We start from the raw sequence: 26,437 nt of genomic DNA, 5'->3' as shown, positions 1-26,437 counted from the left end.
AAATGCGATATATAATTATATTTCACAGCTCAGTAGTTTCTGTATCATACATTTACTGGGTATCTTCAGACAATCTCTTACATCTTCTCATGCAGAGAATCCTGAAAATGCATTAAATTAAACGGGCAACAATTATCTCTAACAACGATTCCGTGTTTTAAATATCGTCTTCATGATGCGCATTCAGCTTTCGCGGTCAGATAAGTTCAAACTAACACACTTTCTTGTGGCGCTTATTTGTTTTTTGAGTACACATTGAGTTTTGCTCAGTCGGCACATGAAGGCATCACACGACCACGAGCCAACCAATGAACGCGCGCTTGGTCCGTCACGTGACCAACCGACTCGTAAACTACGGTTGACTTGAGAGTTTGCCTATAGTAGGTTTCTCCTCCGTGCACAGAGTTCCGACCGGCCAACTTTCAACCTGTGCTTTGGTTTCATTTGATACAAAAATGGCGTTGTTTCTTCACTGGCTTCGTTAAGCAGCGTTTTGCTTGGATGTTGTTGCCACCATGTCACTGAACTACCGAGCAGGTGAGGTTATATGTTTACGTATTTCGTCTGTGCCAGCAAATTCGACCGCGTAGACTGTTTTTAGACTGTTTATACTGCATCAGGTTTCATGTAAAATGACCGGAAAAAGAAACGTTTTTCTACATATTTAGCTTTAAACTTCTTCTAAATCCTCTGCTTCTCTCTTGTACATTCACCACGTTTGCTTTTCTCTTTTCATTTAGGTCAGTTTGTGAAAAATAAGTACATGTTGATGTTTTACTTACTGGAGTTTGTGTGTGAGTGCAAGCCGGTGCTCACAGTTCCAACAGCTTAAGGTTGAAAGTGCCACATAAATCAAATTTTCTATGTCGTATAAACATTGCAAAGACTTCACAGGGCATTTATGGGTGACAAATTGACCATAAATGTTTGATAAAAGCACTGTAAACTTATCGTTACAGTCACAGTTTATTCTAAAATGGTGAAATGATGTCTTTATGTTTGATACTGCACACTTTTATGTACTTAAGATATAAAAGGATGCTGTAAATGTGCAATAGGAATTAATCAACTTGAAGAGAATATGAGATTCTGTCTGCATCACTGTCATTCATCTTACTGTTTTGCCAACAGCCATCCAGGGCCCAGGGGACCGTGGTGAGTTCAGGGGCTAGCTGGCTTACCGTGCCCCCCAAAAAAGAGGGTACAGACTCCACTAACTTCTGGGATGTTGCGGAAGAGCAGCAGCAGCGGCGGCGGTGGGAATAAACGCAACCAAGGCCAGCCACGACACCTCAGCAACCCCCACACCGGATCACTGTCAGCCAGATCCACCAAGACCTGGGATATGGGCCGCAGCACCAGGAACCCCAACCCCCTGAGCAGCATAGGGCTCACCTGTCACCTGATGGGAGCGCCCGGCGTGGACCCGGAGTATGTTATGCAGCTGGTGAATGACGTACGGAAGTTTGCTGATGTGCTCCTCAACCTCAAGGAGGCTTTCCAGTGTAAAGGTGGGTTCAGGGTCAGCTGGAATGCAAGGATTCCTCTCCTTTCAGTGCATTCCACTTCTTTTCTGACGACTAAGCATGCCAGCTTGTATTCCTCAGATTTCCCAGCCTATCAAAAAACCTCAAAAGCTGCTGGTTACTCCCGACAGCAGTAGCACGATAATAACAAAAAGGCCTTTTGTAGCTGGATAACCCTATTTCTCTGGTTTCTCTGTGTGTAATTGTTGCCCACAGAATGGAATGGAATGGTGAGACAAAGCCTCTTTAAACTACAGGAACTGACACCACAGTCTGATTACTGTTTACTGTCCATGCTATAGATAGACAACATTCTCTTCCAGCAGATTCCATTGTAGCTGCACAGGGACATGAGATGTCACGTTTTGTTGTTGGGCAATACACACATCCATACGTAATACAAACCTTTAAACATAACCCTGGCTTTAAAAATGCCTCTAAAATGTTTTAATCTAATTTCACATAACTCCTAGTAAGAGTGTGTGAAATCACTAAATATGGTTGCGTTCACGGTGCCGAGCGGTGCTTTGGAAAAATGGTTAGGCAGCCTTTGTGTGTTTTATGTTGCAGATGTATACAGATGTTACAGAATCCCAGATGCTGTAGTGACAGAATGCCAGTGAGAGCCAAACAAACCTGCAGACTGTCAGTGTGTGATGGACTGGTGGCTTCACTGCTTACAGGCTGGAGTGCTTGTTAGTCTGTTAAGGATTACACAAATGTTTTTACACTCACACGCACACACACGCAGAGACACGCACACTCTTGTTTCCAGTTTCACTTTATTTTTGTTTCTCCCTCCAAGTAAGTAAAGTAAAATCAATACACAAGGCTTCTCAGTGTATTGATAGTAAACAGTAACCTTTACATTGTTATCATATATTTAGTACAGCACTATTGTGAATTTAGAGGCAGAATTCAATATACATATCTCCTCACACACACACAGACACACAGTGGCGCACACACACACACACACACACACAGTGGCGCAGATTGAGGTCTGGCAGTGGGAGTGAGTTGTTTAGCCATTCCTCTGCCTGGAGGAGTGAGGCCTGTGTGAGTGAGCTTTGGCTTGTGTCGTGCTGCGTGTTGCTCTGAGCCATCAGAGAAACATTCGGGATATTTCGCCTCCCCGTTAACAGCAGCTGTTATTCTGCAAGTGGGGATGAAATCATACCACATCGCCCTAGAAGGCCCTTTAAAGCTGTTTGTGATTTTAACACGTTTATTGTTGTTGTGTTTTCCCTCCCGGAGACCTTTCCACACACACGCTTTGGTGAAGGAACTCACCCAAGATGCTGCTGCTGCTGCTGCTGCTACACACACCCCAACAATTTCACAGCCAGTCCGCTATCTGCTGACTGGAGAATCACCAAGCACTTGTCTCTTAAAGACAAACCTGGATATGATTCTCTTAGCGTTATTATCTTTAATTTCACACAACGGGCAAGTCCAAAGACACAGCTCGTAAAGTCACACCATTCATTTTGACTTCACGCTCTCCTCCAGGTTTGTGCGTTTGCTTCGTTAGCTGGATCGGATTAACGACTTGTGTCCTGCACAGGTGGGAGAAAAGAGCGGTTGAATATTTCTGCTGATGTCAACACAAACAGACAGCCATTTCTGTAGTAGTAGTAGTAGAAGTCAGAAATGAATAGTGAAAGCGATGACTTAGAGGATTTAGCTTGTATTTCCCGATGCAGTTATTTGTAAACGAGAGCTAAGGCAGGATTACCCCACGTCTGTGTTTCTGCCAGTGTTGCTGTTGTTACCGCTCAGCGATTAGCAGCGTGCGTCAGCCTTTTGCTTGGAAGGATAAACAGCCTGACAGCGAGGGGTTTCCGTGTGGTGGGAGAGCGTGGGGATGGAGGAGGGAGGGAGGAGGCCGGACACATGAGGCTCACTCTCATGTTGTTCCTCTCATATTTGGACAGGTTTCACTGTAGCGGGGCGTGAAGAGACATTTTTCATTTTCTGAAAACTCGTCGGGATCTGTCCTCTCATATTCCGTTAGCAGGGAGGAAGGTTGGGCTCTGTGTGTGTGTGTGTGTGTGTATCCCGTAGCTCCTCTTGGTACAGAGAGCGCTTTGTGGAGTGTTCAGTTAGGAGCCGTGCTTATTTTTCCTATGGAGGCACCCCACAGGCTTTTTTTTGCAGGGAAGTTTTGCTCACACGCAGCAAGTTTGCTTGACAGAGACCCAGGGGAGATCCACAGCCTGAGTCAACTCCACCTACCACATGGGTTACACCCACAAAGTTAACATCTCGGGGGTCCCGGGGTCAGATTGTGGTGTGGATTTACACTTTTTCCCGTAATTTGGCCCTCAGTCAACTTCGTGAGGAAGAACTGCGCGGCGCAAAGTCGCTCTGTCCAACAATAGACGAGCTGTCAAAGACACGCAACTTGAGACAAGAATGTGGGGCGCTGTGAGTCCTGACTCTGGAGTGGATGACCCCTGTCCCTGTCCCCCTGTTGTCCCAAGATGATCTTTGTCCGCTCGCATGTTCCATCAAGTCCCACGCTGACTGAGGGAGCCTCCCTTCTCTTCTCTCAGTCTGCGTTTGAAATGCTCAGCTATGATATTTGAACAATATTTACCCATGAAGTTTGCGACCCAGCGTTCATACATCACTTTGTTAACACGCACAGCAACATCACCACTATGTAATCAGTCACAGGCCTCATATTTTACTCTTATCCTCGTCTCAAGCCCCACACACGGAGCACAGCAGTCACTATTCCAGACATGTGGGGCCGTGCTGCAGGAGAGCCACGCAACAAAACCACCCGTGACGTCGTTCTCCAGTCGGAACCTTTTAAGTGGAGTCCATATTTCCCTTTGAGCTAATGGTTTTAATGGTGATGAAGGAAGAGTCGTCTGCACACAGGGCAGGCTGGCCGGCCGGGCCGCTGCCCCCTCCCCCTCCCATCCCCCTACTCTCCTGCATACTCTGCATTCCTTTAGAACAAATGTTCACTTGTAGCTATAGTGCCTTCAATAGCCTCGTGGTAGGTGTGAGGCAAATTGATTTGGAAACGTAAAAATAAAAAATGGAGATTTGCAGTCGAATCTATAGCTCATCTGCTGTTAGGGGCTTTGGGTTGTGATCGTTTGGAGAGAGGGATTCTGTTTAGTTTACCCCAAATAGATGTGTTAGCAGGGTGATTGTGTGTGTGGCTGTGATGTTTGCTTGCGTTCCCCTTAGCTAAGGAGAAAGCTTGTTCTTTCGACTGTATCACTTATCAAGAACAGACTTCACAAAATGTCACTGCTGCATAAACTCAGATACCAGTAGAGTACAAACTCTGCCGTTTGCTCACTCTGACATGTGTGTGTGTTTGGCCTGTTCCTTACACCAGGGAGAACACAACAGCTGTGTGTTTTACCTAGAAACGTCCCCCGGGTTCTCAAATCAATGGACATTTTCCAAATAGTTGCAGGCAGCGTGGTGGGTTGCCTCCATTGTGCAGCCAGAAAGTCTTTAGGAATGTGTGTGTGTGTGAAGAAATCTCCAAGGGAAGATCTGGGTGGAGAAGATTCTGTCTTTTATTGGCCTTTGTTGAGGTTTGAACAGCAGGCAGCCATTAAGACACCAATGCCAATACCTTTTCCTTGAGAATTCCCTTTTTCTCGCAGGGGGAAAGCCTCACGTTTGCCTCCCTACTTCAGGTGGAGGAGGAAAACAAAAGCGTTTCACTTCTCGGCCTCCGAGGCAGAGCAAACATCTCCCAGCATACTTCTGGAGCGTGAGGTCGAAAGCTTATTTGCATTATTGTACAGTTTGTTTGACTGCAAATAAACTCTGCGACATTTCTTTCCCCTCCCTCCGCTCTACAGTAAATCTATTCATCGTACAACGCGGCGGCATGTGGAGCGAGGCATTAACCCCTCCTGTAATGAGGCACAGATCAGGCTGAGTCATTTTTTTCCCAACCGCTGCGACGCTGATAAGATCTGTTTGTACTCCAGTTCAACCGCATTGTTCTGTCCGTCACAGTACCACTATGTCATCGTGTTGTAGTTTTGAAGGACAGGACTTCTTTGAGGCGTTAGAAATGCGCAGGAAGGTTTTGTCTGCAGGCCAACGCATCAGCCTCATCACAATCTGCAGTAACTCTTAAGAAAGTCGCTCATTTATGGAATCGCACGTCTTTCAGCACCGCAAGGTTTATATCTCCCTTTTATTAGCAGTTTAATTGTTTAGTTGTGTACTTTACGAGGGTCATTATAGTTAACGCAGGTGTTATATTCTTATCTTTGTCGTTTGAGTTTAAGTCACGGCCCGGTTTAAGACCCTGTAAACGGGCCGTAAAAGCACCCGGCTCTGCTCTTTGCTAAGACAGAGCGGGCCGGCAGCAGCAGTCGCCACAAATATCTCCCTGTCCTACACAAGTGCCCCTGTGCCAACTCAAGTGGCCACTTCACAAGTGATTGCGGGTGGCGCCTTCAATCGGGGGAGAAAAGAGGAATTCTGGCACATAATAGTTTAATGCCCGGCTGCTCTCAGGAGAGAGAGAGAGAGAGAGAGAGAGGGAGAGAGAGAGAGAGAGAGAGAGAGAGATTTGTTGGGGCACTAACTTTCCCCCTGTGATGGTGAAGGATGTTTTTGTGCGAGGCCTGTGGTCGGGGTGTGTTTCCTGGGGAGGGATTTATGGTTATGGGGCTCAGAGTGTTGGTGTTGGAGATTGGTCATGGCGAGGGGGCGGATTGGGCCAGCAGGGGGGGGGGCGGCACTGTCCACAAGCGGGCAAATTTACAGCTGAGGACCAGCGAGGGGGGGGGGGGGTCTCGGCCCTGCTGGTGTTGTCTTGTGAGCCAATCTGCCTTTTGTTTACACAGGAAACTGAAACCAGAAAGTGTTGTGTTTCATATATTAAGCGAATGACTGAACCCTGTTAATCCCACACGTGAAGTTTCGCTCTGTACGGCGTGGACAGGAATCTCCACGCTGTATTTACGGCGCGTCGCCTCCGCCTCCTCCGTCCCCCGCAGACAATCCGTCTTCGTCCCGGCCGCTTCCCTCGCTGTTGATTCACAACAAGAATGCCGCCCGGTGGTGCACCTGTGCTAAGGTCACCCAAAGGTCACCCTAACATGTAATGAAGTGTCGAGGCGCGAGTCTGACCGGGCCGACATACCAGACCTCACAAAGCGCCGTCCCGAGCGGCGGGGCCGAGGGGGCAGGTAGCTGTTTATGCGAGCGCCTGCTGTTTACTGTCTGCTTGAAAGTCTGAGGCCTTCCGCTCGCCGTCTCCAAACAAGGCACGAGAAAGACGACGAGGCACCCGGCGAGGCCTGGGGTGTTTGGACAGGGGAGGTGGGGGGTGGAATTAGTGTTTGGAGATGGAATCCTGACCAAACAATTCCACCTGTCACAGATTAGGTTGCAGACAGCTCAACAATGCAAAGCGGGGATCTGCTACAGTGAGCGCTCCGCATTCAGCGCTCCGCATTCAGCCGCCTCCTGGTTTCTGATTGGTGGGAGTTGCGTATTCTAAAGCGCAGTGATCTGTATTTAGCTGGTAGAGTCCAGGTTCCTCCATGGGAAAGAGACAAATTGTGCGAGCCGCCGTCTGAGTCAGCACAGAGGAGGACGCCTCACCCTCCTGGAATGAGGCAGATCAGAGAGGAAATGACTCCCCGTTCTACAAATGATCCACCGCTGCGGTTCTGCCCATGTGTCACCCTCCCCCCCTCCCTCCGCTCAGAGAGGAAGAGGAGGGATGCTGCCGAAGAAAGGGAGCCTCCTGGACTCTTTAGGAAAAGCCCGCGGCTGTTTCCCAAACAGCGCCGTGTCACCGGAGCTGCCCAGGCTCGTTTCATGTTAAGGAAACCGCGTGTCCAGACTGGCCGGCTGATTGCCCCATTATCAGAGAAGGGAGGGGAGGGGGGGGAGGGGGAGGGGCTGTAACCTCTGGCAGGCCACCTGAAGCTCTGGATTAGATTGCCTCTCTCTCTCTAGACACATAATGAGCTTTCTGAGACACAATGGGACCTCTCCAAACTCAATAATACAAGAAGTGACATTTGATTTAAATGGGAAGTGTGTGAGTCTTTTTTAAAAAACCTCCCGGAGTCCAGACGTCACTTAGTGCAGGATTTATCGGCGTTTATCCAAAGAAATTAAGTGGGCGCTCGTTGGCGGGTCAAGTGGCTCGTTTATTTCACAAAATCGGATGAAAAGAAACGGCAACACACACAGGAGGAGATGAACTGCGGTGTGTTTTCTTGCTCTTTGTTGAGACGCTTAAAGGCATGTGGAGCAAATGCCTTAATAGAAGTATAATCATGGGTTTCAACTCACCTGTAAACGTTACCACGACTACAACAGCTGCTGTTTGTGTCCAAGAAGAAAAGGGAAAACATTTCAATTTTGTTTTTGTCAGGGAGAGAGAAATGCAAATGCTTGTGAAGGCGAGGCGGCGAAGTGTAATCGTGTTCGCACATCGGCTCTCAATGGCAGAGGCAAGGTTGAAGCTAACGCAGCGGGCCGAGCGTGAAGCCTGGCCGGGCTGCTAAACTCATCTCAGCCCCCCGTAAAGGAAGACAAGGCGGCCTTGAGATGCTGGGGGAGGGCGAGGGAGGAGGTGGTGTTTGTGTGTGTGTGTGTGTGTGTGTCTTCCTTCAGTGCTCTTCGCTTCAGTGCCGTTACTGCAACCAAAACAATGCCCCCCCCTCCCCTGCCCCCCCAACACCAGTGACAAATTTCCAGTGTTCCTTTTTGATGCCATTGTTGTGACAAAACCAATTTACAACTCTGCCGAGACGCCGTGTACTTCCTGCTGAGATGACAATGAAACCACTCGCCGCTGATGTTTACACCGCTTCCCCTCTCTCTTGCGCAACTCAAGCGGCAACAACGGTGTTTGTTATTTTGTCATAAACTGTCACAAAATCTGTCATTGTTTTCCTAATTCCCCTCTCTTAATTGCTTTAGTTTGTTTACATCAGGGGCAGGAAGAATAAGCGTTGCTCCACGCCGGCTATTAGCTGGTAAAGGACATCACACACACTCGAGCGGCTTTGGCAGGATTATAACATCTAAAAGCGTCTATTTGTAGGAAAGTCGCCTCTTTTCAAACACTTTGTGCTTCTCTCTGATATCAAAAATGAATCCTGCTAAGCACCTAAAGACATCCCTCTGTTATTTACACAGCCGTTGTTATCTCATCACACCTTTTGCTTTGTTTTAACCCGGTTCAGTCTATCCATCCTTACATTCAGGATCTTGAAATGGGGAAATGGGGAAACGGGGGATCCGACCCCCTCGTTACCGTCGTGATCCACGTCCTTCAACGTCAACACACTCCGGGTCGCGTCACCTCCTTTGTCATTCTAAGAAGGAAATTCTCAGGTGCGCGCCCTCATTACGGCTGCATCTCAGATGCTAATAGCCGAGCCGCGCACCTCTTTGATATGTCCCCGACGGCTACGGCTGAAGAAGAGGGGGGGATAAAAGGAAGTGGAGGGTGTTTAATGAAGAGCTATTGTCTGAGGAGGATGAGGAGGAGGAGAAGAAGGAGGAGGGGGGGGGGACTTCAAAGTGCGTGCTGCGGGGTCAGGAGGCTCGGGGCAGTTAGCGTAGGTGAACGTCCCTCCTCTAATCACAGGGGAGGACGGGGGAGCTGAGGTCAGAGGTTCGCCAGCTTCTCCACCACCGCCATGGAGCTTTTTGAGTTTTGTCTGCATCTGTGTTAGCGTCTATCTGTCTATAGTTACTGAGGCGGCTCCATTCTATCTCACAGCTCCGGGCCACGGTTTCACTCCAGCCAGATTTGACCCAGTTGTAGTGTGTATGGAAGAGAGAGAGAGGGCTAGGATGGGCGAGGATGTGTGTGGGTTGAATTAAAAACATTTGCAGCCTCATGCGCGCACACATACTGTGTACAAACACACACACACACACACACACATACACCGAGGCTTTCGTTTTCACTCCCCCTCTAATTCCTTTTAACTTTCCATTAAATTCACTCCACCGCCTGCTGGGGTGGCCTTGATGGGAAACAGATGACTTCTCTGTTTCCACCCCGTGCCCCCTTATTCCACAAACACTCCGTTAGACATGAACTCACCTTTCGTCTGCTGCCAAACTTGTAGAGCCTCGGCTGATACGCCAACATCAGACCAGGAGAGCAAGACAGACTGTGTTAGGGGGAGAGGAGACATCTTGTTCGCCCTCTCATTCTGTATCCTGCTGGCTTTTAGTTTACTTAGTTAAAGTATTCTTGTAAAACATTGTCTAAATCTTGCTTTAGTCTATGGATCTGCTTGGAACCGCTAAGGTTTCGTTGGGCAAGGCACTCTTCTGGGGCCTTTAGCACAAGATACAGAAGATACATGCTTCTCATAGCAGGATGGCAGATAAGAGTGTGATGCAGTCGACTCATTACGAATACGAGCAGATGCATTTAACACATTCTTCCCCTCGAGCGTCGTCCCTTTTAAACTGCGGTATAGACAGAAACGCACGACGCTCCCAAACCGTCCTCCTCCTGCTCGCAGCATTTGCCGCCTGGCACGGAGCGTTTGCAGGAAGCCAGCCAGCCGCCGTCTGTCCCCTCCAGCGTCTTCACGTCTCATCTTTATTTAGTTCCACAGCTCTTTTGTGTGCGTTCAGTTTTTAAGATGTTGCACAAGGACATCTCAACGCAGAGTAAACAACCGCGACTCATAGGCGTGTTTGCTCGGCGTCTCCGCAGTACACACACACACACACACACACACACTCCTGACGGTGACCTCAGAGATGTAGTCCAACACCTCGGCTGTTGTATCTGCGACTCTTACGTGTCTGAGCCACCGATCCAAACAGCAGAAGGCGTGTCATCATCATTTCTCTGCCAATCTCACGAGCAGGGAACAGAGAAGAGTCCAAAGCTTCTGCCCATGCCTCTTCTGCAGGACATGGTGTCACTTTTCTTCAGGGAACAAAGCACAGCGGTTGTGTCACGCTGCTTAGAAATGGGTCAGCGTCCGCCACAGCCGCCTTTTGTCTGCCCACCGTTCATTCCGTCGCACATTCGCTGCCCACAGATAAAAACAGAACCCCGGACAAAGACGGCTGTTCTCTCTCAGCCAGAACTCGTCTCGGATTTGGAAAAAGCGAAACAAAGATTCTGAGTTTGGCAATGACAAGGGAGACAAAGATGAGACATTTAACTCGGCACCTGATGATGTGTGAGTCAGACTGCGCCGTTCACTTTGGTCGGCGAAGCGCTGAAAATGCAAGATTGTGACGACCGAAGCTTTTGTTCGTCTTGTCAGTGTGTGTGACCCGTGTCTTCCCTCTGTTTCTGCATTTCCAGACAGTCAGTCAGGACTCCAGCAGGTGGTCCAGGAGCGTTTGGCAGAGCTGGTGCAGGTCCTCAAGGCCGTCATAGGCAAACACCAAACCCTCAACTCCGCCGACATCCTGGGAGCCGCCGGCACGGTCATCGCTAAAGTCAAAGGTCAGGCATTACTCACAGATATGAGAGTGAACGGTGTTGACGCAAAGTCTCATTGTGACGCCGCTCAGTGTGTTTACACGCTCTTTAAATGTTTGATTACTCTGCGATTAAGGCCTGAAATAGATTATGGAATTCCTTTACTGGGAGAATGCAGTTAGGCCGTTTGTCTCCTCTTCCTCTCCTTCTCCTGTTGGTTCTGTGCCTGTATGCACCTTCATCACACTTCTGGTCCATGTAAATCAGAGTCTTCGGCCCTTTCTGCCTGAAGGCTTACGCAAGTTTAGAGTCCTCTCCCTCTTTTGTTTTCGAAACGTTTTTTAAAGTGCGAAGCGAAGACTCCGGCTTCAACAACAACAAAGGTTTCCGTGAATGAATTCCAGCCAAAAAAGGAATCTCAACTCACGAGTTTGCCTGCTGGAAACGTGATCCACGGCGAGGAGGAGGGCAAATCTTCTTCTTGGCCGGCGCGCAGGAATCTCTGGAGCGGAGACACGGGTGTAATTTGCATTCCATATTTCAGCGACAGAAGAGGCCCCTTGGCTGTCGTGCGTCCACGTCGCTCCATTCTTTTCCCCCCTGCGTCACCGAGGTGTCGGCTGACTGACGGGTCACCTGCCGTATCTCCACATCTCCTCACAAAGCTCACCTGAGGAATGCGAGTCGTCAGTGAGTTCTGCCCTGATAATGTTTAGAATGCAAATGTATTTATCTGTAGTTTCAGATCAGGCTGGACTAACAGGATGGAAGGATGAGTAACACCTGCTGTCGCTCTCTGAAGAAGTCCTCCAGCTTTATTAGTTAGTAGTTCACCTTCAGACTCTATGTGGTCGCATTTCTACAGGACACAAAGGAAACAGAACTCTGACTTGTCCACTAGGGGGTTCTTGTCATCGCTTTGCCCCGTGGCTAGACGGCCCTCCTGGTCACCGGGGTAACTCAACACTGACAGGATCCGTGTGCCAGAGGGGAAGTGAAGAGGAGCGGCTGAAAGAGGAATGAATCAGTGAAACCTCAGGGATGAAGGCTCAAAGGCTGGAGATGATAACGGGCCTTAGTGCCTTCAGAGTCTTCAGAGTGGCTTTCTCTTCGTCGCTCACGTCGCTGGCAGTCCAGGTTTTGGTTTGTGGCACCTGTGGCAGATTGGACAGATGCCAGAATGTAAAGGAGTTTTAAAAAAATAAGGGAAAAAAGTCCTCCTCCCTCTCCAAACACATGGTGGCTCAACCAGTTCTTAAATGCCATTTAGATCTTATCTCCTCTAACTCTTCTTCAACAACTCTATTTCCATCCTCCTCCTCCTCTCCGGCTCTAAGATTCCCATTCTTTTCCAACATAACTATTTTCCTTATATCCCGGTGGCGTCTTCTTCTCCTCTCCTCCTTCTCCTTCTTCTTTTCTTTCTGTCACCTCAGATATATTGTGTGCACAGACGCCGGCTGGGCTCGGAGCAGACACACGGACACAGACCAGGTTTCTTTCCTGCTCACATTCTGCGAGCGTTCACCCGCCGCTCCTCCCACTGAGAGACTCCAGCGCGCCGCAATAAAAGCGTCAACTCCTCTCGACTTATTGAAGCCGGGCTCTGCTTTGTGTCGAGGGAAGAAGATGCTGGCAGCTGATTGTGTTCGGGTTGACTCAATGAATCCTTCTTGTATCTGCACGTTAGAGATTTATCTGTGATTACAGCAGAGGAAGAAGAGTCGTATCCAGTCAAATACATTTAGCTCACTTTACTGTCCAAACCCTGACTGTAAAGATCTGAGCCGAGCCTCGGAGCGGCCCAGGCGCTCCAGAGAAAGTTCCCTCCAAATAGAAACACCACTACATTGTCACAGCTCAGGATGTTCCTCTACAACGTGAGAAAACAATGGCCCCCGTACTCCAATGATGCAGTTCCCATATTTCACTGCTGACAAGGGGGCAGCGCTCTGGAATCATTGTTATGAGACCCACAGGATGTCCTGAGGAAGAAGTCAGCGCTCCTGCGTCAGGGGCCTCGGCACTGCACTCCAGCATTCAGGGGCCGGGGAGGCACACGGGCGGGAGTCGGATCAGGACCGCAGCTTCTACTTGAGAACTCGCCGGAGCCTGGATTTGCTCTTCTGAGACTCTGCTTTGACCTTTTGAGTGCTTTGAGGTAGATCAAACATTTACCCACATCTGGCTGCTTTTGACCTGGATTTGGTTTGATTTGAGTTTGTTGTCATGAAGAGAAATTGGAGGCACGAAGGTTCACTCGTCATCGGCTAGAACGAAAACTGAAACCGTGGGTTGTTCCTGCGTAAGTGTGAAGATTAGGCGTTCTGGATAAGAGAGAGGGGTGGAGAGGTGACAGAGACAGAGGTAAGTTCTCTGCAGTGGTTGTCTGATACATTTACTTGTCACAGAACTCAAGCTGTGTGAGTGTTTCCTGTTGTGGGCAGACAGGAAGTACTCAGAGAAGTCAGATTTCACCGACAGTGCCTTGGGTTGCTTTCTACAAATGTCTCCTCGCTGAGCAAACCGTTTCCCCCCCGAGAAGGAGAACGACTCGCACAACTTATCAAAGAGTTCAGAAGCGGCGGTTGAGCTTAGAGATCTAAACGGCTCGGAAGCCAAGGATACGGCCCTTCACCTTTTTCTGTGCATGAAAGACGAGGAGGAGGAAGAGGAGAACCTACGGAATAATAACGCACTGCATCAAAGAACGGCAAATGTTGTGTAGCTGGTGAGATTCCTGTCTTTGAAGATCTTCCAGAAGCCGTTAGTCGTTGGGTTTGGAACGTTTACCAACTGTAAACGTTCCAAACCCAACGACTAAACGTCATAACTACAATCTCTCCTGCTGTTCTTTCATTGACCACAGAGCTTTGTACGTTGTTATTGAAGTGTTTTCTGTGAAACTAAACCCTTCTGTAATTGCAGAGTTTCATTCAGTTGAAGTACTTGCGTCTGCACTCGCTCGGAATAACTTTTACTTTTGTCCGTGTGCAGCCTGGTGGGTAGTAAACGCTCGCTTACACAACGCCGACATCACACTGCGGTGTCGATTGCTTAAGAGTGTAAAGACAAAACAAGAAAAGAAGAAGGAAAAGAAGACTGTTCTTTGCCTAATCGTTGATACAGAGAGCATCAGGTTACCGCATAGCTGTCACATTTGATCTGAACACGGAATGTAGCTGTTCTACTTCATCCATTTAACCCTGCGTGGGCCTGTAATTATAGCTCATTGTCCAGGCGTCGGTGTGTAAATGTCCCCTGTTGAATGATTGAGAGAATGCAATGTGAGTTGGCTGTTAACAGTTTGACTCTGGTTGAAGTTCTCACACACTGTTTATCTTCCTCCACAGGCGTTAACTTCAAGGAAGTCACCCCAGAAAACAAAAAGGCTCTATTTGGAGAGATTTATTCATCCATCGACACGTTGGCATTCACATTCGGCAATGTGTGAGTAATATTTGTCGGCCATGTTAACTTAAAAGATGGAGTCTCTGACCGCCGTGCTCCTCTTTCTGTCCTATATCAGTGATTTGAATTGTAGTTTTGCACCTTTAAATGAATATGCACCACCTTAAACGTCTCAGCTGACGTTGACTCTGTGTTTTCTTCCACTGCAGAGTTTCTGACTTCCTTATGGGAGATGTGGACGGTGGCTCAGGGTTGGGGATCCCCCAGACCAGGAGAAGCAGGGTGAGACAGCACTTCACAGCCGTCTTTCCTCTCTCTCTCTCTCTCTCTCTCTCTCTCTCTTTCTCCTCTCAGCCCTCAGTCTGTTTCCCCCCCCCCCCCCCCGAGCCTTGCTCTCCAGCGTGTCTGTGTTCAAAGGATTCATTCGGAGGGGCAATTGTAGCCTCAAAGACTTGTTGTTTGTACTTTAAAGTGCGGTGATGAAAGCGAGGTAGGCGGCCCGATGCCTCCGTCAAAGTGCCTCGTCTATTATTCCACCCATTGATTCCCCAATCCTGCGTTGTGTTCTTTCACAGTCTTTTGACAATCTCTCTGCGGATCCCGAGGCGTACGCTACAGAAAAAGGCGACCTTGTGGGTAAGTGTTGTTTGGATTCCCTTCATTTCCCTCAGAGCGACACAGGTGCGCAATCCATCCCAACGCGGAAACATAATAGCTATTAATGGCTGCTTTACAAAACCATTTAGTGGTTGGTTTGTCGCCCAGGGCCGGAGTGTCTGTCTGTGAGTGAACAGATTTAGGCTCTGCGCTCCTACATGCCTGAGGTAGACCCACCCTAAAACCTCTGCTTTCACCCCTGTTATTTCTGCTGCCTTTTCTGTTTTGTTTTTTCTCGTGCTGGCTGCTCTTTTTCCCCCCTCTCTGGCCGCATATCCAACATTCCTCGCCTGTTGAGGAGCAGTTCCGTGTGAGATGGGAAACACATGGGACTCGGAGTCGAATCAGATGGCAGGGTCGGCAGTTTAGGGAACGTGCGGCGGCTGAGAGAGGCTGCAGTCGACATCTCTGCATTATTAATAACAGCGCTGGAGAGGCAGTTCTCTCCATAGCGCAGGATATTTACATCCCCTCGTCTTCAGGCAGCTTAGGAAATGCCCCACACTTTCATATCCTCCTAGACTGCCCACTTCTGTGTTGGCCTTTTGTCTTGTTTACCTCCCACGCACCGGTTGTGACAGCAGAACTGATAGAACTCTCTTCAAAACCAGGACGATTTGGTCAACACCAGCTGCTTTTCTTCCTCCTATCTAAACCCACCTTGTGTTGCCCACCTAGGTCCAGAGGTGGCTTTGTCACGGGAGGAAGAAGTTGACCTGACCCTGCTTAAGAATGACAGCGGGGTGGAGTCGGCTCTGCTCTACGCCAAGGCATGGTCCAAGTACATCAAAGACCTGCTGGCCTGGATGGAGAAACGGCTGGCTTTGGGTGAGACACTAAGACGTATGACATTCCAGTCGCTATATTACCACAGATCAGGACATTAGAGAGTTGAGAGTTGTGTGAAATTCCGGTTTGTGTCTTGTATCTGTCCTGTTTGAAGACCTCAGACTTATGCAGCAGCATGCGCCTCATCTTGTATTCTAGATCAGCTGAAAGAACACAAATCAGGTTATCTGAAAACACTCTTTCACACAGAGCTAAGGCCATTAGACGCCATAATCATTTGGAGCCTTTGGAATGTTGTTGATTGAGTTTAGAGTTCAGAAGGTCCAGACTGCACACTTCACTTCACTTCACTCACTGGAACCTGATCTGTAAGAAGGCAAATCTGACTTATTCGTGCGCTGTAGTCCGCTGACTGTTTGACATTCTGTATGATGTAATTACTTTCATTTCTTATCGTTAATTACCTTTGTTTTCCTTGCAGATATTGAGTATGCTAAAGGCTACGGCAAAATGGCCGAGACTGCAAAGACACTGGCGAGTCAGGTAATTAAAGAGCTTGTATTAAAATGTATCTGCCTCACTTAAAGGGTTAAATAGTTGCAGAATTATGACCTCATATCTGCGTTTCATTTCAGGACTACATGCCGTTCATCGATGTCTACACCGCCACCTTCAAGAACGACATGGAGTACAACCAGCTGCTGATTCAAACTGCACTGCAACTACAAACCAATAAATTTATGCAGGTAGGAAGGAACACTAACTTGTTTTTGAACTTGGAATCCAGTGGGATTGAATGGATGCAGCGCCTCGATGCAGGCTTGTGCTTGTAGTCTGATATTGGCAAAGGCAAATGTAGCAATTTAAGTCTGTCCAACCCTGAACCTGTTTGGACTGTAGACTGTGGGCCTATACAGATTCCTGTTTTCTGAATAAGCACAGACTGAAGATTTTGTTTTGTTATTTCAGCCACTTCTAGCTCGCAAGAATGAACTGGACAAGCTGAGGAAAGACATCAAGGAGCAGTGGCAGAGGGAGCAAAAGAAAATGGTGTGTGGATAAAAAGCTCTGTGGGACGTCCTGTGTAACACTGCTAATAGTTTCTCCCTCAGTTCTCTTTCAGTTTTGCAAGTCTAAAACACGTTTGTGTCATTAATCATAGATTTCCTAGATGAAAGCATTCTTTAATGGTCTGGTTATTTACAAAGGACACAATGGCAGATTTGAAGATGTTGTGAGACCTGTTTCACACCCACATGTCACAGATTTTCATCTGAAGTGTGTGTCTGTGTGTGTGTGTGGCTGATGTCTGTGGTTTTGGCAGCATGAGGCGGATGCGAGCGTGCGCAAGGCGAGCGCTCTGAAGGTGCAGAGGAGAGAGGAGTACCAGAAAGCCCACTCGTCTACCAGCCGCTCCCTGGAGGAGGCCAGTAACAAACAGTTGGAGAAGAAGAGGAGGTTGGAGGAAGAGGCCCTACAGAAGGTAGGCGGGTTAGGTGATGGAGAAAAAAAGATCCTGCAACACAACATCGTAGTGTTTTAATGCACAAGAACATTAACTCATGTCAGATGTTCATGGACATCCACACATTTTCTTTTCTGGAATTCATTTTGTTAAAAATTCATCCATTTGTTTCCCCATATGGCCAAAACCAGATGGTAAAATGTGTAACTGTTCCCAAGTTACAGCGGTGCAATGCAAAACACTCCTTGCATACAGTATCTATTGTTCTCACAAGCAATGTAAAGGTTCCTGCCCCTCTTCACACTGTTCTCTGTGTCCGTCGGGCAGGCAGAGGAGGCCCAGGACCAATACAGGAACTGCATGGCTGACGCAGGCATCAGGAGGATGGATCTGGCCGTCGCCAAGAGCACCGTCCTCACACAGCTCCGAGAGATGGTGTTCCAGTGTGACCTCACACTCAAAGCCGTGAGTTCATTACACACACCTGAGAACTGAGAGCGAGGGGTCAGAGGGATTTAAGTTTGGTTTATTTTTGTACTCTTCCCTGTCCATTCACCCTCTGAATCATTCCTTAGGTGACAGTTAACTGGTGCCAGATGCAGCAGGCCCAGGCTGTGTCACTTCCTGCCCACTACCAGGCGCTGAGCGAGAGCGCCAAGCTTTACGAACCGGGCGAATGCTACGCTGAGTTTGTTCGCAATCTGCCCAAACATCTGCCCAAAGTGCGCTTACACTCAGACTCCATCTCCTCCGACAATGCCAGGTACCAACAGTGTGTGTCTGGGAGGGAAAAGTCTGATTCTTGTCCTCAAGTGGAAATGATAATAACAAAATTGGCTTTGAATGAGACGTGTAACTTGCCAAAGGTCAGGTCTTGTATCAGTATTTGTTCAGATGTAGTTTCAGGTGTTTTTGGTTTGTGTATGGTTTCAGAGCCGTCTCATGCAGCTCCCGTCCATTTCAAAGTTTTTAGTTGCACCTAGTTCTTCTTGCAAGCAAGGGTAACAATGAGTCAAAGCGGGAGGAAGAGAGAGAAACACACACCGAGTGAGAGACACACACCCTGAGTGAGAGAGTAAGCAAGAGAGAGAGAGAGAGAGAGAGAATTTGTGTCGAGTGTGTTGCCCTTCCTCAGGAAATCTCTGTGGTGCAGGCTGAATGCAGAAGGGGAGATTGTGAGCGTGAGATTTTGGCTCTGGTTTAGAACTGTTCATAAGACTCGAGTAACACTATCAAAGCAGTGTCGAATCAGCTTCCCACACACACACACACACACACACACACACATGCACGTACAGCGCTGAATACGCAGTGGGCTGTAATCACCGTCTTTGCATCGTGTTGATGTGAATATGTTCTCACAGTTCATTATAAACTGCAACTACACAACTGCGACAATTTCATGAAATCTCTCGCACACCAAAATTGTTGAAAGACGTATAGAAGACTCTACTAATTGAATGGAGTTTGCTTAGTACATGTACACTCTGTTAATATTATTGTACCTGGCGCTGCAGACGACCTCGTCCAACCACTGCAGATTTGTGTGCTTGTTGTTTTGTGGGACAATAAAATGTGTAAACAGCTGTAAATTCATCACACACACACACACACACACACCATCTCACACGCTGACTTTACTTGACTTCCCACCAGGTTTGTGTTCAACAAAAGGTCAGTGGGCAGCACTCACTCCTCCCATGGCAACCTGTCGCAGGCGTCCATCACCTCCTTCGAAATGCTGAGCGGGGACGAGGTGGACAGTCCCAGCCACTCCCTGCCCGTGCAGATCGGCGAGCAGAGATCCAGCAGCAGCACGGACATACCAGGTGCGCACGCTCCGAAATGTCCACGCCCCCGGCTCAGTGAAGTCACTTAAAGATAATTAGAAGCCGTACGTGGACGGCCTATATACTCATAGGAATCATTAAGCCTCAAACCGACCTCTAACTTCACGTGTTTCTCAGGGGCTCTCCTTAGATTCTGAGTCTTGGTCCTAAATCAAAACAGTCTGAGCTGTTTTAACTCTTAACTGTGGTTTGTGTTTTCCCACCCGCAGACCTGAGGAGCCAGCGGCCGTTGATAGGCTGGGCGTCTGGTAGCCAGGGCAGCCAGGGGGGGATGTGCAGCGACTCGGAGAGTGCCGGAGGCAGCAGCGAGTCCAGATCCATGGACTCTCCGACCGCCAGCCCAGGTGCGATTTCACCTCCGTGTCAGATTTCAAAGCTTATAACTTCTCTGGTGTGGAATATGTTTTCAGATGGACGGCGACAAACAGAAATCACACATTTGATTGAGCAATCTCATTTTATAGTAAGGAACAAATCAAAATAAGTGACAGAGCCTGATTTAGATTTCTATTTCTGAGCTAAGCTAGTGCTTATCATGTGTCTGCTCTCATTACAGACTTTTCAGAATTGCTTCCTCATTGTACAGTGGACCTGCATTACTCATCACTGTGTACACTTCCCCCTACAACTGAAAGCACACACTCACACACAGATACATCTAATGAAGACTAAATCTATGCTGTGGCTCCTCGTGCCGATAGACAAACTATTTTTGCCGTGACTTCTCATCTGCATTCTGTGTAGGTGACGTTTGCATGATTGTCATTCTTGTGTGTCGGCGCAGGTGATTTCAAACGACGGCTGCCAAGAACGCCCTCCACTGGCACCATGTCTTCGGCGGATGACCTGGATGAGAGGGAGCCACCATCGCCCTCAGACAATGGTAAGTAGTGTGTGTGTGTGTGTGTGTCTTTTGTCTTTTGTCTTGGTGACTGCACTCTTTGTGTGTCCCAGTTTTGCTTTGTGACGGCAGCGAGCGACACAGCCTGCAAACCATATTGGGTGCATGCATGTATGCTTTGTATCTGTGTCAGCATGTCGTCCATTCATGTGAGGAGGAAGTGAGGGAGATATTGTGAAAGACCACGCAGTTGCACACCTTGCACTTCATATTGCTTTTGTAGCGGCTTTGCCTGCGTGAGGGATTACACGTACTTCTACTGTTTTTCTTTACATGTGCACAGATGCGGGGTGGGTTATGTTGCTTTTGGCACACGTCCACAGCTTTGGACTTCCTGTGCGCACTCTGTCCTGTCCCAGTCAGTGTACATGTTTATTTCCTCCTTTGCCATTTTTGAATCTCTTTCTCATTTTGTTCAGTTTTCCCCAAAGTAGCATGTAATCTTAAATGATGGTGAGAAAGTGCATCTGATAGTATTTCCAGAGACTCGGGCCAAATTAAGCTTTATGCCCTCTGGAATAGTTTAATCCACTTATGCTACACTGTGCCATTCCAGTCTCTATCTTCATTTTATTATAATTACTTCCTTGTTATTTATTTCTTTATTTTGCCATTGTTCTGCAATGTGTAGACTTTTCTTTTAATGAACTGAGTCCACCTGAGCTGGAAAGTATTCAGTATCCACTGTCCAGTTTGTGCTCAGCTCAGCATGATGTCACCTTCTCCTAAACGTCCTCACCACCTATCCTCTCGACTCCTCAGGCCTTGCTGAGATGGTGACGGAGACTGCCAGTTCCCCGGGTCCCTTCAGGAACGCTCAGATGTCTAAAGCCGCCCAGACACACAAGCTGAGGAAACTGAGAGCTCCGTCCAAGTGCAGGGAGTGCGACGGCCTGGTTGTGTTCCACGGAGCCGACTGTGAAGAGGTACTGGGGAAATTCTAACGCTGTCACATGTTTACATGAGACGTAAGAGACCATTCATTAAAGTTTGTTTAGCCACTAGCAGGGGTGAATCATGGATTTAGCATCCAGCAGCTGCTTTAATGTTTTACCAGCCCAAGAGCTTCCACATTAGACTGACAGGTTAAATATGTACGTGCTGTATGAACACACAGTATGAGGCACGCCAGCTCTTCACATGATATTTGTGTGTTTTTCTAATTGTGCCCGTCTGTTTTCCCTTTTCCCCAGTGCTCCCTGGCCTGCCACAAGAAGTGTCTGGAGACGCTCACCATCCAGTGTGGACATAAGAAGCTGCAGGGGCGACTTCAGCTGTTTGGTATCGAGTTTGCCCAAGCAGCAAAGAACAGTCCAGACCGGATCCCCTTCATCATCAAAAAGTGCACCTCCGAGATTGAAAACCGAGCACTAAACATTAAGGTAAAGGAGGAAATCCCTTAGTGTGAGGTATTTAATGGAGAAATGACAAATACTTAGTAAAGGAACATGAACTGATCAGTGGACTTGTCTTCCTCACAGGGCATCTATCGTGTGAACGGCGCCAAATCTCGCGTTGAGAAGCTCTGTCAGGCATTTGAGAACGGGAAGGACTTGGTTGAACTGTCCGAGCTCTCGCCTCATGACATCAGCAATGTCCTCAAACTCTACCTGAGACAGGTGGGCCTCCCAAACAAACACTTCATAACAAGACCAACTATAAACAGCAGATCTTTATTGTTCTGCTTTTATTTAATATGTTTCTCTTTACTATCTACTCTGATTCCCTTCTGTGCACAGCTACCAGAGCCGCTCATCATGTACAGATACTACAATGACATCATCGGCCTGGCCAAAGAGAGCCAGAGGGTGCTGGTGGAGGAGTCGCAGAGCCCCCAGACCGGAGAGAAAGGCGGACCGAGCCCCCAACTCACCAGGGTCATTTTCAAGATTCGAGACCTCCTTCGCCAGCTGCCCTCAGACAACTACAAGACCTTGCGCTTCCTCATTGCGCACTTAAACAGGTAATGGCTTTGATTACACACACTCATCCATATTGAGGATTTCTGCGAATAGCTTACCGTACTCCTCTACTTCCTCATAAGCACACTAAGGCAAAGAAAGACTTCCCTATAGCAGAGGAAGTAGCAGACGGCAGAAACAGCACGCAGTCTATTCATAGGCAATATGAGTGGGTTAAAAAACACTGCTTTCATTTGAATCTATTATCTGTTGACTGTAAATCTACCACTGCTACTGATTCTGGGCAATATTGTAAACAGAGGAGGAGGAGGAGGAGGAGGAGAAGCAAATATTGGCTCCAGGAGCATTCAAGTCTGATTTTGAATCCTCATCAGCCAAGTAAAGTAGCTGATTCATATCTACAATCAATCTGCTCTACATTAAACCCACCGTCTTTCTCTCTACAACAACAGAGTGACTGAGCAGGCAGAGGAGAACAAGATGACTGCGAGTAACCTGGGCATTATCTTCGGCCCCACGCTGGTAAAGCCCCAGCAGACGGACGCCGAGGTGTCTCTGTCCTCCCTGGTAGATTACCCTTATCAGGCCCTGATGGTGGAGCTCCTGGTGCACCACTTCCAGACGGTCTTCGACGCGTCCCCCGCGTCCGGCTCTGACCTCACCGTGGCCGGGCAGCTGTCCCCGAGGCTCACCCCGCAGGAGAAGCTGCAAAGGCTCAGCAGACACTCCGCCTCGCTGACGGACATCAAAGAGGTGAGGAGGGAGTTTTGTGTTGTGGGATTTAGGAAGGCGTGATAGAAGAATTACTGAATCGACTCGGTGTGAAACGATTCATGATTCACTGCACCGACTACAAATTGTTGCTGCAGGGAAAGTAACCTAGCTGTGTATTCTTTTCCTTCAGAGTGCCAAAGTCTACAAAAGACACTCCTCCGTGATCCCATCCTCTCATATCCTGGATGAGGTACAAGAAGTCCAGCCAAACGCGGATAAAATGGAGATCCCAGCCTCGGACAGACTCAATGGGGTCCACACATCTGGCGGTGACGTCCAAAGGTCAACCCCGGTTTTTGGTCGCCCCCCGAACCCTCCCACCTCTATGGCATCAAAGGTCCAGCTGCGCACCCAGCGTCCCAGACTGGGCTCACGCCCAATCAGCATGCCCCTGGAGCGTCTGCCTATCCCCTCCCAGGTCGGCGAGAGGAACGGCCAGAGCACCGCCGCTAACGTGGAGGCGAACTCTGTCCAACGCAGCGCCATCACCGAGTCCATACAGGAGACCGCCGAGCCCGAAAAGACCCGGCCCGGCGGCTCGTCCAGGGTCAGCAACTTCTACATCACGCCTTACATCGACACGCAGGCCATGCACAGGAGAACGTGGGACAGGAAGTACAAGCACTATGATGTTACACCCAGGACTGCCAAGATAGTGGCCAACCTGCCGCCTGCCAGCTCTGGAATACCACAGACAACACCAACAGTGCCGAGCTCAGCCAGCACAGCGGCAACCACAGCAACTGTGATCCCCACCACGAGTAGCGTTAGCACCATGTTCCCAAACAGCCCCTACCAACTCAAGCCCACCTGGAGTTTCAAAAGGGAAAACAACACGGATAACTCAGCGAGCGAGCCTGGCAGCCTGCCCATCACATTCAGGGCACCCAGGACTCTCCAGCCGCCTCCTGGAACCTTTTACATGCCTCCTGTCTCAGTAGGAAGCAGAGTTAGGACGGTTCCAAACTGGACTCCTACTGTTACCACCCTCACCCCTGCCACCTCCTCCCAGGAAGTCACTAAATCCGTCGCCGCCACAAGCCCCCCGCAGCCACGGCTCCAGAAACAGGACTCGGTCGACAGCTCCACTGACCCCGAGGTCTCGACCTCCGCCACCCTGTCGCCCCCCGAGTCCCCTCCCCCGAGCAGCCCGGACGATCTCAGCCCCGGTGAGACCAGACCCGTCTACCAAAGACTGCGTCCGAGGCGTCTGCAGGAGCTGGAGCACAGAGAGGCTCACTTTGTCTGAATATAACCGTGCCAAAAACCTATATCTGTAAATATGAATCTATCTGTGCCATAATGTATATTGGGTAAAACACTTATTTTTATCAGAGAGGGTGAGAGTGGGTGTAAGCCTCGGCGCGTGAAAGTACACCATGAAAGTGTTATAAGTGCTAATATATTTTTGTTTTACGTTGTAACATCCAAACATCGGTCTGTCTCAAGCATTCAGAACAAAACGCAGGCAAGTGAGCTGCAGCCACTCCATATTTATGTCCATTTTATATAGAACAGCTGTGGAAAATGTCAATAGCAATTCTTACCAACCACCAAATCTGCTTCTGTCTGTAAACAATTCAGAGTCTCTTTGTCTGTTTCAGTTGAACACTTCAGTTCTATGTACAGCGATTAATTATGAAATGATATTTAATTGTAATCACAGAATGCACTTAATGCAGTTCAAATCCTAATATTTCCTCTTATTATGTTACATTTTGCCTAGACGACATATTTTATTCCCTAAGGAATGGATGGAAGTATTTTTACCGTGAGGTTTTTTTAATTGTTCAAAACATTTTTATGCTTAAGTTTGTCCCTTGTAGTCTGAGACTGGTACATCTTTGTCTGTATGTAAACCTTATGTATCTGTTTACGTTTTATATAAACTCATACTGCATGTTTACCACAGTAAGTCAGTCTCATCACATCATTGTGACTATACAGGAAAATGACGTGCAACAGTTCTTGCTGCGGATTAAAAATGTAGTTCAAACTTGTCTTTTCTGCTGCATTATGTATTATTATTATTATTATTATTATTATTACTGGGCTGTACTTTATGTTGATATCGAACACGTGAAATTCCCCTTTTTCCCTGTACTTGTAATATTACAGACTGCAATGACACAACAATCTTACAACAACAACAATCCTATCTTTAACCGCATTTCTGCTTTATTAGACAGATCAAAGAAACGTTGGTGGCGTCAGGCTAGACCCAACCTAGGACAGATTCCTCCCAGCTGAGGGGAAGCCCAGCCCAGAGGTTTAGGGTAAACCTGTATGTGTCGTTGTTGCTCCTGTGCTCGTACTCTACGTGTCCTGCAGGTCACCACAGGTCTAAGCGGCGTTATTGTCCTGCTGCCAGAGCTCCAGCATAATCACTTGGGTCACCTGATTTATCTCTCCATGCTTCCAAAGAGTGACTCACCTCAGTAAACCTCTTCAGTGCCTCTGATTACTTACCCCTCTGTGGATATATTCAATCACACATTCATTTTTACCTAGTATTGTTGTTGTATAGTAGAATGGTTGTAGGCACGCTCACTTCTGGGAAGGTAAATAATCAGTGCCTTGCTTAAGGACACTTCACAAAGACATTAAGCAACACAGCGGCTGTTCTATCAAACCTGTTGCCCACCTCCGACCGTCTCTCTCCCTCAGAATCCCTCCCTTGCCCTCGCAGATATCCTCCTAATTCTGCCTCAAAATGGATGACTTGTCTTTTTCTGCCTACCCATGTTGAGCTGGGAGATTAGAGCAATCAGATTAGGAGGGCTGCTGACCTGGAGGCAGAGGAAAGAGTAGGCAGCTGGGAGTCACACCGAGCTCTCCTACCTTCTACCTTAATGTTCTCTATCACTTACCCCTTGTCTGTGAACCTCGTTCTCTAGATGTCGTACGACTTTTACATCATTCCACAAGAGGTAAGACTCTGGATTTTCTCTTCAAAAGGTGTTATATGGATGTGGAATTGTCAAAACTGCATGCGAGCCATACGATCATGTAAAAGCCGACAGCTATACTGTTGCCAGTGACCGCTGTAGTTTTTCCACCACTGTGATCTTATTTATGTTAGAAAGAAAAGAAAAACAAGATTCTTGTCGATGGTGTCTATATTTTAGCCAGCTTGATGCGTCATTTGGTCTGAGCATGCTTTACTTACACATGCAGATTTCTTTAAGAGGGGTAAAACATGTTTACCTCTGCATTTCTACTTTGTCAGTCTTGTGCAAAGAACTTGTGTCACGTGTAATTACCGTTTCTATAATGAGTTAGTTTCAGCGATGACAGACATAATGATAGCGTGCTCGTATCTCTATTCTGTTTGTGGTCTTGTTTCCCCTAGACAGGTGTTTGTGCGCTTGCATTCCCGCTCTAGCAAACAGACTCACACAGGAAGGAGGAATCTATTGGACATGTCACTCTGAACAAATTACTCTTTATGTCAGCCGTTCTCTGAGGCCATCTGCACACGAGCTGCATGTGTGACAGGCATTTGAAGTTCTTTTTTTTTATCAACATAATGAAAATGTGTCTTTTGAAATAGTGAAGTGTGGAGGAGGAGGTGCACACACACTCTTATATACCGGCTCACCATTATACTGAATGTTGGTAATAACAGTGCTCAGTGGATCATATTAGGTTACGGTACGTATGTAATTAAGCACGCAGCACACACACCTAATGGTGGCGTGAAGGACGG

At 48.0% G+C, this 26,437-nt stretch overlaps 1 protein-coding gene across 3 annotated transcripts; it reads left to right on the top strand.

Moving 5' to 3' along the window:
• The first annotated feature begins 366 nt into the window (after positions 1-366).
• LOC142997710 (rho GTPase-activating protein 29-like) lies at positions 367-24,714 on the top strand. 3 transcript variants are annotated; one of them, XM_076148296.1, is made up of 22 exons: positions 367-537; positions 1,132-1,511; positions 10,840-10,983; positions 14,313-14,409; positions 14,580-14,652; positions 14,946-15,006; positions 15,706-15,855; positions 16,298-16,359; positions 16,452-16,562; positions 16,786-16,866; positions 17,141-17,299; positions 17,609-17,746; positions 17,857-18,044; positions 18,938-19,110; positions 19,341-19,475; positions 19,916-20,014; positions 20,795-20,958; positions 21,226-21,414; positions 21,514-21,651; positions 21,772-21,995; positions 22,407-22,707; positions 22,859-24,714. In XM_076148296.1, exons 2-22 carry the CDS (start codon positions 1,226-1,228, stop codon positions 23,975-23,977), a joined length of 4,092 nt encoding a protein of 1,363 aa, XP_076004411.1. In that variant the 5' UTR covers positions 367-537; positions 1,132-1,225; the 3' UTR covers positions 23,978-24,714. The 3 variants fall into 3 exon arrangements, with proteins under 3 accessions (XP_076004411.1, XP_076004413.1, XP_076004412.1); XM_076148298.1 differs by lacking the exons at positions 367-537; positions 1,132-1,511; positions 10,840-10,983 and adding an exon at positions 12,994-13,326; XM_076148297.1 differs by lacking the exons at positions 367-537; positions 1,132-1,511; positions 10,840-10,983 and adding an exon at positions 13,381-13,690.
• The last annotated feature ends 1,723 nt before the right edge of the window (positions 24,715-26,437 follow it).

Source organism: Genypterus blacodes, unplaced genomic scaffold (genome assembly GCF_046128005.1).
Source record: "Genypterus blacodes isolate CSIRO-AG114 ecotype Tasmania unplaced genomic scaffold, CSIRO-AGI_Gbla_v1 ptg000005l_1, whole genome shotgun sequence".
NCBI lineage: Eukaryota > Metazoa > Chordata > Actinopteri > Ophidiiformes > Ophidiidae > Genypterus > Genypterus blacodes.
The sequence above is the reverse complement of the archived record's forward strand: the minus strand, read 5'-3'. Positions and strand labels throughout refer to the sequence as shown.